The sequence below is a fragment of the Stegodyphus dumicola genome, chromosome 3, assembly GCF_044657685.1.
Source record: "Stegodyphus dumicola isolate Sdum_Otavi_A_Nest chromosome 3, ASM4465768v1".
In the NCBI taxonomy this organism is placed as follows: domain Eukaryota; kingdom Metazoa; phylum Arthropoda; class Arachnida; order Araneae; family Eresidae; genus Stegodyphus; species Stegodyphus dumicola.
In genome coordinates, this window is record NC_140770.1 from 34203195 (window position 1) to 34219319 (window position 16125).

At 31.7% G+C, this 16125-nt stretch overlaps 1 protein-coding gene across 5 annotated transcripts in view; it reads left to right on the plus strand.

Annotated features, from left to right (window-relative positions):
• PAN2 (PAN2-PAN3 deadenylation complex catalytic subunit PAN2) overlaps nt 1-16125 on the plus strand; it is a 129322-nt gene that overhangs the window by 45483 nt on the left and 67714 nt on the right. For all 5 annotated transcript variants that reach the window (XR_004757761.2, XM_035356466.2, XM_035356469.2 and 2 more), the window contains exons 16-17: nt 5652-5758; nt 9419-9514. Coding sequence is in view for 4 of the 5 variants with exons in the window: in XM_035356466.2 (XP_035212357.1) it covers nt 5652-5758; nt 9419-9514 (203 nt within the window). In the remaining variant the exon portion in view is untranslated. The remainder of the gene's footprint in view (nt 1-5651; nt 5759-9418; nt 9515-16125) is intronic.

Genomic DNA, 16125 nt, shown 5'->3' on the forward strand with positions numbered 1-16125 from the left:
CCACCAATTCTAAAATTGGACATATAGATTTTTATCCTTTATTATAAAACTTCTTGCTTCTTATAATATGCTTATTTTATTATTTTTTATAAACAGAACAATCACCAATCAAGTACTAATGACTTTTTGCGGGGTCTTACCTATACTTTTTAAAAATTATCACTTGCACGACTTCAGCTTTCACAATCCTGTAAATCATCTCTGATTTTGTCTTTTATGTCTGATCTATGTAGCAGTTCAAATATAGGATCCAGTAAATGGCTGTGATTTTGTTTTAAATTTGACTATAATTAAGCATTTTGTAAAGCTTGCAAACAGAGAATATAAGCTTGTAATGAGTTCTAATATCGGTTTTTCTCATAGCCAAATAAGTTCAATGATAGACAATCAAAATCGTAAAAAACAACCTTGTATTTAGCGTAGGTATAATGAAACACTCAATCGATTTCGAGGGCAGCTAAAGGTCCCTCCTCATCAGGAGAAAGAAATACATAGAAAGAAGAAAATAGGAGAAGGAGTCACAGAAACATGTGGTCCTTATCAGCACTACACGTGGTTATAACTAGATTTTTAATCAGAGTTGCACTGGCCGCCTACTTTTACTCAGCCAGGCTATCTGATCAAGCATAAAGAAATATTAGCGAAGTTAAAATAGGGAGCGAGGGGCAAATGCACCTTACGCTCAAAATATGAACTTCAAATAATGGAAAGCAACCACTGAAAGGATTTTTATACCCTCTGGTAGTACCAAACGCGAGGAGGTAACGCCATCTATCGGCAAAAATAACTGAATTAAGATAGTAGAATTTTAAAGGCATTAGGAAGGACTGGAGTGGACTTCAAATCGTTAACTAAACTTGCTAAATCTTTGTGAATGTGAAAAGCCTCAAGAAAATCCAATTCACCTATGGAAGAAGCCTTTTGGATGATTTTTGCAGACCCAAAATCAAAATATGGTTAAAAGTCCAACTATGATACGCTATTGAAGACTTGTTAATTTCGCCTTTTTTGACATAAGATTCATGTTCCTTGATACGAAACTTCAACGCTCTTTTTGTTTGGCCAATATATCTTAAACCACACTGACACGATATACTATAAATTCTCCAAGAATTCAAGACAGAAACGCATTCTTTTAGAATCGAAGGGTGAATTTTATTAATAGTGGAGAAACCGATTTGAAAACTGAATTTCTGGAGAACCCGTGCAATTTTATAGCTAACAGAAGGATAAAATGAAGCTTGACAAGGTCATTAATATTATTTCTAACAGTGGAATGTCTTTTTTGATGGGAATGTGAAAATTTTTAACGGCTTTATCAATAATCATGGGAGAAAATCCACGGTCAATCGCAACTGCTGTCAAATAATTAAGTTCATTGGTAAGAAAAGATTCAGAGGAACAAACTTTAAGCGCGTGGAAAACATAATAGTAAAAAGAAGCCATTTTTTGCTTAATAGGGTGGCATGACTTGGCATGGGGTGGTAAACAAACTGCAAAGGGTTTACGGTACACAGTGGTGCTAAAATCGGTTTCATTGCGAATTATAAGAATATCAAGGAAGGGGAGGGAATTGTTGGATTCAATTTCAAGAGTGAATTGGATGGCTGGATCAATTGAATTCATAATAGATAGAATCTCGGATAAATCCTCTTTATAACCGTCAAAAAGTGCAAAAGTGTCGTCAGCATACCGAATCCAAAGACGAAAAGATAATTTATCAAATAATTTCCTCTCAAAATAGTGCATATAAATGTCAGCAAGTACCGGACTGAGAGGATTACCCGTAGCTAATTCTTCAACTTGACGAAAATATGCATTTTGGGTTTGACTCAGAGAAACTTTAGTAAGCGAAACCAACTCATTAATTTCAGTATGTGTGAAGTGAAATTCCCGAAGCCTAGTTTCAAGACAATTTAGTGCTCCTTCGACCAGAACATTAGTAAACAGTGATTTGACATCAAATGAAACCATAATGGAATGAAGTGGAGAAATATTTTTAAGTTTATCAATGACTTCAACAGAATTTTTTACAGTGTGAATATTGTTAGCAAGTAGAGGGGAAAATCTGGAAACTAAATATTTGGCCAAAGGATATGAAGCAGTACCTATTTTGGAAACAATTGGTCGAAAAGGAATACCGGTTTTGTGGACTTTTGGAAGAGCATAAAGTCTAGCGCAATTAGTAATAGGTGGAATAAGTGATTTCATCAACTGAGTTGGCAGAATGTGGGAAGATTTAATAGCACTTTTTACTTTCGTGAGGTCCGAAGTTGAAGGATCTTTAGGGATTGAGTAGTATGGGCCTTCATTTATCAATTTAGAGACTCCAGTAATATATGTGTGTTTGTTCATAACAACGATCTGTCCGTACTTATCAGCTTTAGAGATAATGATATTAGTATCAGAATGAATTTCACGTAAGATCTCATTTTCCTTTTTGCTAAGATTCGAACCCAAAGATTTATTGTTAAAATTAACATTATGAGTAATTAGGTGGCGGATTGTATCCTTCTGCGTTTCCGAAATTTTGGAGAATTTAAAGGCTTTCTCTATAGGGGCGATGATTTGAGGAATTGAAGGTTTAGATGTCTTTGTAAAGTTTAAATTATATTTTAATACTTTTAACTGATCCTCCGAAAGATTCCTATTGGAGATATTAACAATGGGCTTAACGTTTACAGTGGGAAGATCAGCTAGATAGTTGGGACTATCCGACTGGTGTGTGAGTTTAAGGAATTTAGAAATGAGCACATTTTTATGCCGTTGACAAACGGTATCGGTTCTAGACCAGGATGTATGTTCAAATGAGGAAAACTTTTCAGTGGAATTAGCAATTTTTAAATGGAGGTAATATAATTCAAATTCAATTTTAGATAAACGTTTGCGTGTGTCCCTTATAATGTGACCAAGAAGTGCCAATTTGAATTTATGCAAAATTTTTGAAACATAAATGGAAGCTTTAAGGCTACATTTCAAATGTATAAATTTGGGAATGAAATTTTGATGTTTGCATTTAAGTAGAAACTGTAGATGATTCAAGAATTTCGTACGCTTAAGGCGTAACTTACAAAATCGATTCCTGTCAGTGGACATATTGTGAAAAGGGCACAAGCAAGAAACAAGTGAACAAAAGAAATGTAATTCCGAAAGTCCAAACAAGTAATTACTTATAACATGAAAAAACACCAATAAATAATGAAGACAATTTTCATCAACATATGACAAAAACATTCCAAAAGGAGAGAAACATCCAATACAGAAAACCAATAGCCACGTGGAAAGAAGCAACGAAAGTGAAAATCATGCACGTGGTAAACCAATAAAAAATAGAATAACCTCGAAAATGCAGGTTGATAGCATAAACCAAATCCGAAAAAATGATGGCCACGTGGAAAGAAGTAAATAAAATGGTGCACGTGGTAAAACAGTAAAATATTCTTGAAAATGCCAGTTGATAGCACATATTTTCTCCCGTGATTATTGATAAAGCCGTTAAAAAATTTTCAGATTCCCATCAAAAAAGACATTCCACTGTTAGAAATAATATTAATGACCTTGTCAAGCTTCATTTTATCCTTCTGTTAGCTATAAAATTGCACGGGTTCTCCAGAAATTCAGTTTTCAAATCAGTTTCTCCACTATTAATAAAATTCACCCTTCGATTCTAAAAGAATGCGTTTCTGTCTTGAATTCTTGGAGAATTTATAGTATATCGTGTCAGTGTGGTTTAAGATATATTGGCCAAACAAAAAGAGCGTTGAAGTTTTGTATCAAGGAACATGAATCTTATGTCAAAAAAGGCGAAATTAACAAGTCTTCAATAGCGTATCATAGTTGGACTTTTAACCATATTTTGATTTTGGGTCTGCAAAAATCATCCAAAAGGCTTCTTCCATAGGTGAATTGGATTTTCTTGAGGCTTTTCACATTCACAAAGATTTAGCAAGTTTAGTTAATGATTTGAAGTCCAATCCAGTCCTTCCTAATGCCTTTAAAATTCTACTATCTTAATTCAGTTATTTTTGCCGATAGATGGCGTTACCTCCTCGCGTTTGGTACTACCAGAGGGTATAAAAATCCTTTCAGTGGTTGCTTTCCATTATTTGAAGTTCATATTTTGAGCGTAAGGTGCATTTGCCCCTCGCTCCCTATTTTAACTTCGCTAATATTTCTTTATGCTTGATCAGATAGCCTGGCTGAGTAAAAGTAGGCGGCCAGTGCAACTCTGGGTAAAAATCTAGTTATAACCACGTGTAGTGCTGATAAGGACCACGTGTTTCTGTGACTCCTTCTCCTATTTTCTTCTTTCTATGTATTTCTTTCTCCTGATGAGAAGGGACCTTTAGCTACCCTCGAAATTGATTGAGTGTTTCATTATACCTACGCTAAATACAAGGTTGTTTTTTACGATTTTGATTGTCACATTAGCATGTTTCTCTTCTAGTTCAATGATAGACATATGACAAAATGAAACATAATGCACCATTACAGTTGAGCTCAAAATTATGGAAATTATTAGCCAATTAGTAAATTTGAAATGATCAGTCAGTGCTTGCAGTAGGAAGGAGATCCAGATATTGGCTAAGGTAGTTATGAGTGTACGATTAGAACAAGTTTTGATTTCCAACCAAATGACCTTGGTCCTATTTCCAGGCTCATATCCATGACAGCATCAATGAAATAACAGCTTTTGCGAAGCTAGCTAGAGTTACTTTCAATCCACAGCATAAGATGGTGCTTTGAAATTACAACACCTTAATTCTTGTAAGCTGGCCACCCATATTTATAACCTAATGAATATTAATAATGCGAATGATCATTCATATTTAGTAAACATTATGAAAACACACACTTATGCCAACTTGGAGAAATAATTAATTATATATCATAGCATCACATTGCTCTCTCACTATGAATCTACAAAAGAACAAGGGCCAGACAAGCATGCTTATGTATTTGAAGATGTAGCTCTGTACTTGATGCAGTGTGGAGTCACATCAGTGTGCAGGATTTGCAACCATGCTAATAACAAAGCTTTAATCATGACAAGTCACATTTTTAATATCATATTCCAGAATGCTAGCAAAAGGATAAGAATTTCAAAATGCTGATAATGGTATTAAATAATGCTGATAGTAAGAAAGAGATAAGTTTTTCCTCCAATGTCGTGAATGAACTTTTTAATTTGCACTTGGGTAACATATTCAAAGTCATAATCACAGCTGTGCTAATGAAATAACAGCTTTTGCACCAATATTTACAATTACTTACCAATTACAACAGTATGCCTAGTTAAAAAGGTGTCACAAGATTTTGCAATTTTCAATCCAGTTAGTAAATTCTCACATACTTATTCAAATATTTTGAATCTACAATGATTTGGTTAAATTTTATGTTATACCAAAAAAAAAAAAAAAAAAAAAAAAATCTGTGTTGTTGCAAAATACAACTTTTCTGTAGTTCTGTAGCTATTACCTTGGATGATTTCTTCATTTATGATAAATTTAGGTGCAGTGTTTACATATATATATATCTTCTTTTATATAAAATATTTTAAATGTTAAAATTCTGTAACTAAAATATACCTAAAATATTGCATTTTAAATTTTTTATATTCAAAATTCAGTTATTCAATTTAATTTTTTTAGATAAAGCTCCTGTGCAATATTCCTTTACTGACATTGTTCAGAGGAGTCTTGCAGTCAAACATCATATTACAGCATGGTGTGAAAATTGTAGTCGGTTCACTAGCATGGTAAGTTGATATGTGCATAAAATATCTATGAAAGTAGTTTAATAACTAAATTAATGTAGTTGTCTTGTCTCTTATTCATTGCTCTTTTTATTATTCATCATGAAGAATAATAATTTACATATGTTCATTTTTCATACTCACTAATATACTGTTTATACTCACTCAAGTTATGTAGTGAGTATATATTCATACTCACTATATAACTTGTACCTGAGAGGCTATCTAAAATAAGGTCTGATGTTACCAATACATTTGTCAAAATTTAACCTGCATCTCTTAAAAATGTGAAAAGAAATTGGAAAAAATTAACATTCTGCATATTTTTTCTTCATTTAAGACAGTCTAATTTTTTTTATGTCCAGTATTATGAATTTTTAATTGCTCAGATTTCAGCTTACATGAATATCCCATCAAAACTCACTTGATGCCCTGAAAACAAATTGTTTTTTCCTTGAGCAAATCGTCCATCTTACTTTCTTTGTGATATGTGTAAGGATTAGCAATAGTAAAATGCTTGTTAATTTTATCAAATTAAGCTTTTTCCTTGACATTTTATGAAAGAAAAATATTCCAAAGAAAAGAAAATTAAATCCACATTAGAAAGTGTATTAGAAGTGTACACTATATCAAAGTATGTTTGATTCTTTGTGTTTATGATAAATATGCTCATGTTGATTGCAAATAAATTTTAAGGTTGCTTTTTATCTGAAACCTGAATTTAAGTTCTGTAATCCTACTAGATAAATTAGTGAGCTATCACTAACTGTGACTACCATTACTCATGTCTGAATTGAATTACCAAAGAACAGTCAAACAAATTTAAATGTTGATAACATAGTTGAAGGGTACACTTTTCAATAACATAAGCTATAAGCTCATTGAATTTATTTTTACCCGCACCTAAGTTTAATGATTCAGCTGCAAAAGCCAGAGCTAGACCTGGCAAAATTCTAACAGCACCACATGAATGCCTGAAATTCTCTCTCTTGTCTTAGGCTCAAAATCTTCAGCTTATGTACTTTAAAAGCTATTTTACATTTTGGTGAGGAATATGGAAAGAGTAAGACATAAAGGTCGAAATCATAATAACTGGTTAATTAAAGAATGTTACAAAATTTGCATGAAAAGCCCAGCAAAGAAATTAATTCAGAATTTATTATGTAAATTTTTGTATCGCATCATTTTTTACATTTTCCCATAATAAAACTTTTTCATGAATAAATTTTCTTACCATTTGAAACGGATATAAAGAAATAAAGGCAGCTATTATATGCTTCTGGTTTGAAAATATTGAATTTTGCATCTGAGAACCCTAGCAATTGAAGGTTTTGACATCAGATTGACTCAGGTACTAGATAAATTGCTTTGGATACAGTTTTCTTGCTTATTTCTGAGAAGTATATGGTAGACATTTGCTTTTAAAGTGTACTGTATTCACATAAAGTAAATCATTATGTTTAAAATGTGTACTTTCTGTTTAAGTACAATTCCATGGTCACCTTATGCACATTTGAACTTAATAGAAAATTCATGAAATATGTAACGAATCAAACAGTGTACATAAAAGAATTTTTTTCTTTGATAAACTTGGCACTTGTGCATTTTCACATTAACTGTGAAAATTGCTGAAATCCTGTTAGATTGGTGCCAGTTACTCTGTCGGAAGTTCAGAGAAACACTCTTTATTTAGTTAAATAATCTGAGATCATTGTTTATTTAATTAGATAATCAATGGATACAAGTTACAGATTTAGCATGTAAAAAGCTTAAATAAATTTGACATTGTTTTGAGATAATCGATAAACACATTTTTAAAATTTGCACTAGTCATTCTGTCAATTAAAAATCCTTAATAGTGTTTAAGATAGCAGAAAAGCTGTCATCTCTCTCTCTCTCTTTTTTTTTTTTTTTTTTTGTGAACTCAATGCCACATTTTCTCAAATATAAATTTAAGTGGTGTTATTTAGTTATTATTTAGTATTATTTAGTTATTTATTATTATTTAGTTAGATAATCCGAGATCTGTTGTGTTATTTGTTTATTAGCCCAAAGAAGCATTAGCTCAGAAGGGCTTTTAGTCTCAAAACAATATTCAGCACTGAATCACTGTAAAAGACCGAATCACTTTTCAAATTGCCATCAAATATTATCCCCCTGTATTAGTTTAAAAGAAATTAAATAAAGGAGAATGTGCAAGAATGTAGGTATGTTTCTCGCATTGTGAAAAAAGAGATGGTACCAAGAGCCATCAAATTTTTAATAATGTAACCCTCCACCTGAACATGGGGACCTGGAAGCTGGAATTTTGAATTTGTTTTATTATCTATTTCACATTTTTTTAACTTTTAGTGAATCTTTGATTAATAAACTCAATGATTTCAAAGTGAGCAAGGGTAACACCATACAGGGAAAGAAAAAAAAAAAAAAAAAAAAAAAAAAAACATTTTTATCTCCAGTGTGCTCTGGAAATTGTAAAGATACGCTGTTTTAAAATATTTTGTGATATTGTTGTTGAACTAAATTTTGTGGTTTTAAGTGCAAAGAATATGATATTTAATAAATAATGGTAAAACACAAAATGTTTTAAAAAATGCCTCCTTGTGCGCCATATAAAATCTGAAAGCTTTAATTAATTAATTAATTTTTGTCGTTGTGCATTTGTAGTTTAGTAAAATCAGTCCTGTTACTTTGGAAATACGCTAATGTGTACTGTTCTATAGAAGGCTATTCACAAATTTTAATATATATATTTTAATGTGAGAGAAAACCAGAGCAATAGTAGTTAAATCAAATTCTTTTTTTACAAAATACTAACATGGCTTATTGAAGGTTTAATTTTTTTTTAAAACCAAAGCAAAAATGTTACATATGTACTGTGATATCATACTTATCCATTAATGGCTATAACTCGTACTGTTTAGTAACAATTTTAGTTTGTTGAAAAGGGTCAATTAAAAAATATCGAAGACTGTAATGATTAGAATTTCATCTGTTTTAAAACCATAACCTGCTGAGACTAGGCATACTACAGATCATAATTAATGGGATAGATATCCATAATAATGACAATTTTTATGGTCTTTATAACCTCAACTATTAATCTTATTCAGTTTTAAAATTGTTCACTTTTAGCTATTTAAAGTGTACTTGTTCTACATTTAGCTGAAAAAGTAAAATTCATGAAAATTTTGAATGCAGTATATGTTTAGTAATCAAAATACTAAGTACACCATATAGTAAGGAACTAAAGTGATGACTCATCTAGTGTCAAGCTCTTTGCCAGTAAAAGATGTTCATATACAGAGGGAAGCTAGATTCCTGTAAAAGTCTTTCATGAACTTTCTTTAAGTGATTGCCTGTCAAGAATTTTGCTGAAATTAATTAATCAACTGTTTTAACACTAAAAAGAGCTTTTTTATATTAAAAAATTTCTGATTGGAAAATTTTCCACAAACTTATTGTATTATTTGTTAACAGAAGTATATTACACAAAGTAAATGAAAAAAAACTGTTGGTATAAGGTTGTGGAGAGATGAAAAATATAATTTACCTACAATTATTTTATTGAACTTGTATTTGAAATAGGAATTACATTAGGAATTTAGTTTAAGTTCCTTTTTTTAGGTTATTCATTATGCATAATTCTTATTTCATTTGTAGATTCAAACAAAATTCTTGAAGTCCTTGCCTGATATTCTTGTTTTGAATTGCGGTGATAATAAGCATGAATTAGAATTTTGGAGAAATCAATTTCAAGTGAGTTGTTTATTTAAAATTTTTTAAAAAGTTGTGAGATGTTCATTTGTAGCATAAAATATGAATCATTTCTCATGCCATTATACCCGCTTAGACTAAAATGTTTGATTTTCATTATTCAGATGAAGCAGAACTGATTTGCGAATATATTACTTCCGTAGGTTCTGAAATTTGTAAACCTACATTTTTTTTTTGGCTCTGCAACTTGATTTCATAAAAGTAGTTTCTAAGTGTAACAACTGGAATAGTTTTTCTGTCTCTTTTAATAAAGAGAATTTTATGTTTGGAATATTAATAATGCTTGATCTTACTATTGATTCTGTTGCTAATATTTTTTATATGTAAAAAGATATAAGTATATAATTTTCAGCTTTGTGTTAAATCAGTGCCTCTGAAACTTTCAATATTTGTGACCCAATTTTCAATAATAATTTTCATCGCACCCTCCCCCATACAATAACAATGTATTGAATGCAGTAATAATGTACTTTGATGCTAAAACTACAATACGACCTTAATTATAAAGAGTACAAATTATCAAGATAGGTATTAAATTTTGTATACGTTACTTTTAAGTAACAGATATTTTAAGTAACAGGATATGTATTATGTTACTTTTCCTTTTTAATTTTTAAATTGGAACAAATTGCAAAATTAATTTTAATTAAATTAAATATTTATTTCCCAAATCATCCATTTCTAAAAGTACAAATGTTATTAGAAAAATAGTCTAGTTTCTGCTGCCCTCTATCCATCATGTTCTGCTATTCATAACATTTGGCATTCTTGCAGATATCTGCGCAACCTATTGAATGTCTGTGCGAAACGTTTATAAATGCTGCACCTCGTGCAATTGCAGCTGAGGTCGAGTAGATCCTTCTGTCACTACTGAACAGGGGCGTAGCTAGAGGGGGGCAAGGGGGAGCATCTGTCCCCGGACGCAGAATCCAAGGGGTGCCAAACTGATGTTATGACATTTTAGAATTAATAAATGTTTTCCATCCTTGGCAAGCAGTAGGGGACACGAAATCTTCAGTTGTCCCTGGGTGCTAAAAACCCTAGCTACGACTCTGCTACTGAATCTATCTTGAATATGCATTTTGTAATTTGCACGTTAATTGCAATTCACAGTATTAAATAACGACAGTAGATTTAAATAGAATCATGGATAAATTTTTAAGTAAGTGAACGTTAGACGATATTCAAGCATCAACAAGTGCACAGACAGGCATGGATCCGAAAATTAAATCAAAAAGATATTTTCGAGAATACTTAAATTTTAGGTTTACCAATACTGAAGTAATTGAAGAAGAAAGGACCCTGCGTGTTATTTGCTAAAAAATATTGGCAGAAGACAGCATGATACCTAATAAACTTAAACAACATTTGGAAAAGCTTTATGATGAGTACGTTAACAAATCCCAATAATTTATTTATTTATTTAATTTTAATTATTGAATTAAAATCATGTGAGAAGCAAAAAATATTTTTTGATGAAACTTTGTCTGTGAATGAAAAAGCCCACCAGCGGCCGAGCGGTAAAGTCGCTAAACACTGGTAGTTGGGTCTGAGGTTCAAATCCCGTGAACGGGCTGGCTGCATAGGTGTTTTCGTGGTTTTTCCCATGTTTAATGTGTATATGAGCCAGTTTCCCTTAGAAAGTCCTCCATGAAGGCATCCCTCCCCTTAGGCAGGTAGCCCTAGTGTGCTTTGCTGTAATTAAATACACACCTGTGAATGAAAAAGCTTTACTTCCTTCTTACAAAGTCTCATATAAATTATCCAGATGTAAAAAGCCCCATGTAATTGGCGAAGAGCTTGTTTTGCGAGCTGCAACTGAGATCGTAGAAACTATGTTTGGAGGTAATTATGCTAAAGTCTTGCAGTTCATACCTCTTTCAAATGATACTGTTGTCCGTCGAATCGATGATATAGCTGAAGATGTACAACAGCAGCTTTTTGGGAATTTGCAGGACAAATTGTTTTCATTTCAGCTTGATGAAGTAACGGATAGTAATAAAGATGCTCATTTCATTGTGTATGTTTGATTTTTGTGCTGGTATATCAGCAGTAGAAGAACTACCTTTTTGTAAACCAACAAAACTCAAAGCAACAGCACTAGTGTTATTTGATATTTTAAATAATTTTATAAACAAGCCAAACAAAGAGTGGAAACATTGTGTCGGATTATGCACCGTTGGTGCTCATACAGCATCTGGGAGATTCCAAAGCATACGAGCACTCGTGAAACAGAAATTTCCACTGGACATCTGGACACATTGCACACTCCACAGAGAAGCTCTGGCTTCCAGTGGCTTAGCAAAGGGGAGGCAGGGGGTGTGTGATGCCTCGGGCAAGCTCGCAGAGGGGCGCCAAATGGTCTCCAAACAAGATTTTCATCATATCACTGTGTTTTTTTCCCAGGGGTGGGGCGCCAAAAGGGTATTTTACCCCGGGTGACAGTTATGCTCGCTACTGCACTGCTGGCTTTCAAAGGCATGAATGACCAAGAAATGGTCTAAATATTGTGCCAACGACAATTGACCATAGTAAATTATATAAAAATAAGACGTCCCAAAATCAAGTATTTTCTCTGTACTTTGTAAAGACATGAGTGTGGTACATTCATCATTGCTGTTTGATTGTGAGGCAAGATGGTTATCACAAGGGAAATTTTTGCAATATGTTTATGAATCATGAGACAAAATTGCCACTTTTCTAGAAGAGGTAAACCAACATGAAGCTCAGAAGTTTTGAGATGGTCTATTTGTGATGAAATTCAGCTACTTGGTCTATATATTCGAGAAATTAAATACCTTGAATCTTCAACTCCAAGGAGCAAATATACATATGTTGGAGACGAGTGATAAAATTAATGTTTGTAGAAAATTGGAATTATGGAGCAGAAATTTAAAGTTTCTCAGTTAAACATAGAAAAAGAACTTTGGGTGTCAATTTCTAGTATTAAACTTTCCTTTGAATAATTTTGCTCTGCAAGGCAAGCCCATGGGAGTCACTAGTAATTATTAAGCTTGTCCGTAATTTAGTATTGATAAATTAATTATAATTGTGCAGTACTGATACATTTATAAGTACATTTTATGTAAATGTGTATTTTATTTTTTATTATGTCAGAATGTATTTTGTTTTGCTTCCTTTCAGTACAGTAATAATTTTTAAAATAAACTTTAATTTTTGACTTTTCGATATCCTTGTCCCCCCATATTAAGGGACTGTTATTAAGCCTCCCAAGGGGGGAATTGTTTTGTTTGAGAATTGCTGTGTCAAATATACCATCCTTCAGAAAAAAAGGAGTTAATAGTTTTTCTACTATGATATTGTGGGGAAAAAGAAAATAGGATTTTAAGTATATAGTTTGCAAGAAGGTTGAGTACATAAAATTATTTAAAGGAAAGCTAATTCTCATGCTATTAAAACATTAAATATTTAGCTTAGAGCAGTGTAGTGATACAACTTTTCCCATTTGTATGAAAGTATTGATTTCTAGATTGCTATACTGAAATTTTGCATTTGAACTCTTGGAAGTTATAAATTAGAGACATGTTTTTCAGAGTTTTTAGCAGTTTTATCTATTTGCATATGGTTGCTCAAGAGAGAAAAATGCAGAAAAAGGGTCATGTAAAATTCAAATAATAATAAATATGTATATATGTAACAGGGTTGCCACACTACCTGGAAAACCATAAAAAGTCAGGGAATTTGAAAATTGACCAAAAAATTCAGGGAAAAGTCAGGGAATTTAAATATTTTAGTCAAAATCTGGAAAAGTCAGGGAATTCCATACGGATATTCCCCCCATAAAAGCGAGTTTTGCACCGACGTTGGAACCCATCACTTTCTAGGTGAATTATGTATCGCATGAGCATCATACGGTCAACTGGCATAGAGCCAAATTTTCGCTGCTCCAATCAGATTGTCTTGAGAGAAAGGCAAAGCAAGTTTCCAGCAACTTTTGGTTTCCAGTAACCCCCAGTATCGAGAGGCTCCCACGCGCATATGCAGTGCATGTTGAACTAAGGAAAATACGTTTTCTCGTATAAAATAAAATCGGTTTAATCCTAGTATAGGGCCTCCATGTACCGTATAATGGGATTTGGGGATATGATGAGCAGTAAACGGGTCATTTTGGTGTTGGCGACAATTTTCAAAATCGTGCCAAGGCCGTAGCGTATATTAGGATTTTACTGCAAAACTGAACTTACTCTTTTTAACCCTCCCTAAATGCCTTATTTGTCATTTTGCAGTAAAATAAAAAAATAGTCACCTAGGCTAACCATTTAATGTAACTATATTCGCCAAAATATCGTTGATTATTCCAATTAAATTTTTAAATAATTATCTTTTTTTAATCTTATTTATGTCATTTAATGTTGCTTCTTCTCTCTAAATTTATTTTTTATTTATTGGTAAATAAAACCTTCAAATTTCAGGAAAGTTTCTCTGCATAATCCTGACATTAATTCTAGCAGTATGATGACATACCATCACAAAATTTAATGCATATATGTTTTGCTTATGCATTCTACTAAATAAATATAAAATATCTTAATTTATTAAAAAATATCACTAAATAGATTTTTCTTTCATTTAGCTGAAAAATGTCTGCAAAAAAAGACATTTTTTAATCCAGATTGGGCAGATTCTAATCTGAATCTTCAGTGGAGAAAACAATTCCTATTATAGTTATAATAGTAATACTTTGGGGATTATATATTATAAGTCATATGTGATATATATATAAGTCATATGTAATTGGCAAATTTTTGTATTTTCAAATGGTACCATAATTAATTTATCTCTTAGCACAGCCAATGTGCATTATGCAGATAGACTGGAATTTTCTTAAAACACACCTGGAAAAGTCAGGGAATTTTATTTTCCTATTTGAGTGGCAACCCTGATGTAATCATTAAGAATTAAAGATTCTAAGTTTAATTTAAAATTTATTAACAATTGTAAATAAAAATACATATAATTGTATAGAAAAGCAATGTCAACTAATCTTTTATGATCTGCCAGACACTTTTCGAGACTGCATGAGGTGCGACCCAAACTTTGAGAACCACTGTTTCAAGAAATAATTTTTCCATATTCTCTCAAATGGAAAACATTTGATTGGGTAGAAACATTGACTAAAATAGTATGGCAGGAGGATGGTAAACTCATAGCTTTAGTAAATCTTCAGTTATGGAGGAAAAGGGATTAATCTATAAAAAAAAAAATGCCAAATTATAATTGTTATTTCATATTAACCCATGGTATTTGCAAAGTTTAATTACAAAAACCCTAATTAAAGTAATTATTAAAGTATTTAAAGAAATGTTCATTATGCAGTATAGAAAGTGTTTTTATAATTATATTAAAAATCAGAGATTTAAAGAGAGCTACTGAATTTTATTTTTAATCGAAAGAAATAATTTGTATGTATTAAAATTAATTGATACCAAGGAAAATAAATATGCTGTAATTTAAATAAGTAGTTTCGTTTATTAAAATTAAATGGCAAAAATGTCACTATTTCATCTTAAAATTAATGTAATTTTCATATTTATAGCAGAATATTATACTAGTTTATTTGAGGATGTCTTGTGAAAGTTAATAACCGATGTAACATCTGTTAAGATGTTTTTAAATTATATTTTACTCTTCATTTGATATTGCTAGTGTAAAATAGTATTGTTGCGAATTTTGTATATGTGTAAGTAATTTCAATGAAATTGTGTGTAAATTTTAGTATCATGAAAAGAATTAGAATGCAAAGCATCGCTGGGAAAATAGTGATACAGAGATAAGTCCATTTAACATTGAGGTTTTAGTAAAATTAGTGATAAGCTGTCGATTAGTTTGGGGCGACTTAATTTTTGTGGCCAAATTTGGCAAGAAATTACCAAAAGTCTCCAACCTGGGCAAACATTTGGCTTGTGTTTGGTCTAGATTTAGTTAAGAACTCAATCGATTTTGAGGGCAAACAGGCACAGGTCCCTCTTCATCAGGAGCAAAGAAATCTAGAAGACTGGAAAGCAGCAGGAACAGTGGTTATACTTATACCCTACAGTAGTAAAGCAATGAGAAAGTAGTACCATCTGTTGGCAAAAATAGTTACAAAATTAAAAAAATTAAGTTAATAGAATTTTGAAAGCATTAGGAAGGACTGCATTTGACTTAAATCATTAACTAAACAAGATATATCTTTGTGAATGTGAAAAACTTCAAGAAAATTGAGTTCACCAATTGAGAAGCTTTTTGAATAATTTTTGATGATGCAAATTCAAAATTATGATTAAATTTCCAACTATGATTAGCTATCAGAGACTTAATTTCACCATTTCAGACACAAGATTACTGTTCCTTAATGCAGAATTTTAATACAGATTAGTTTGCCAATATATTTCAAACACTACTGACATGATATGCTATAAATTCCCCTAGAATTAAAGACAGAAATCTAATCTTTAAGAATTAAACCACGGATTTTATTGATAGGTGAGGAAATGACTGGATAATTGAACTTCTGGAGAATCCATGCAATCTTATAACTGACAGAAGGATGAAGCAGAAGCACAGCAATGCTATTAACGTTGCTTCTGAAA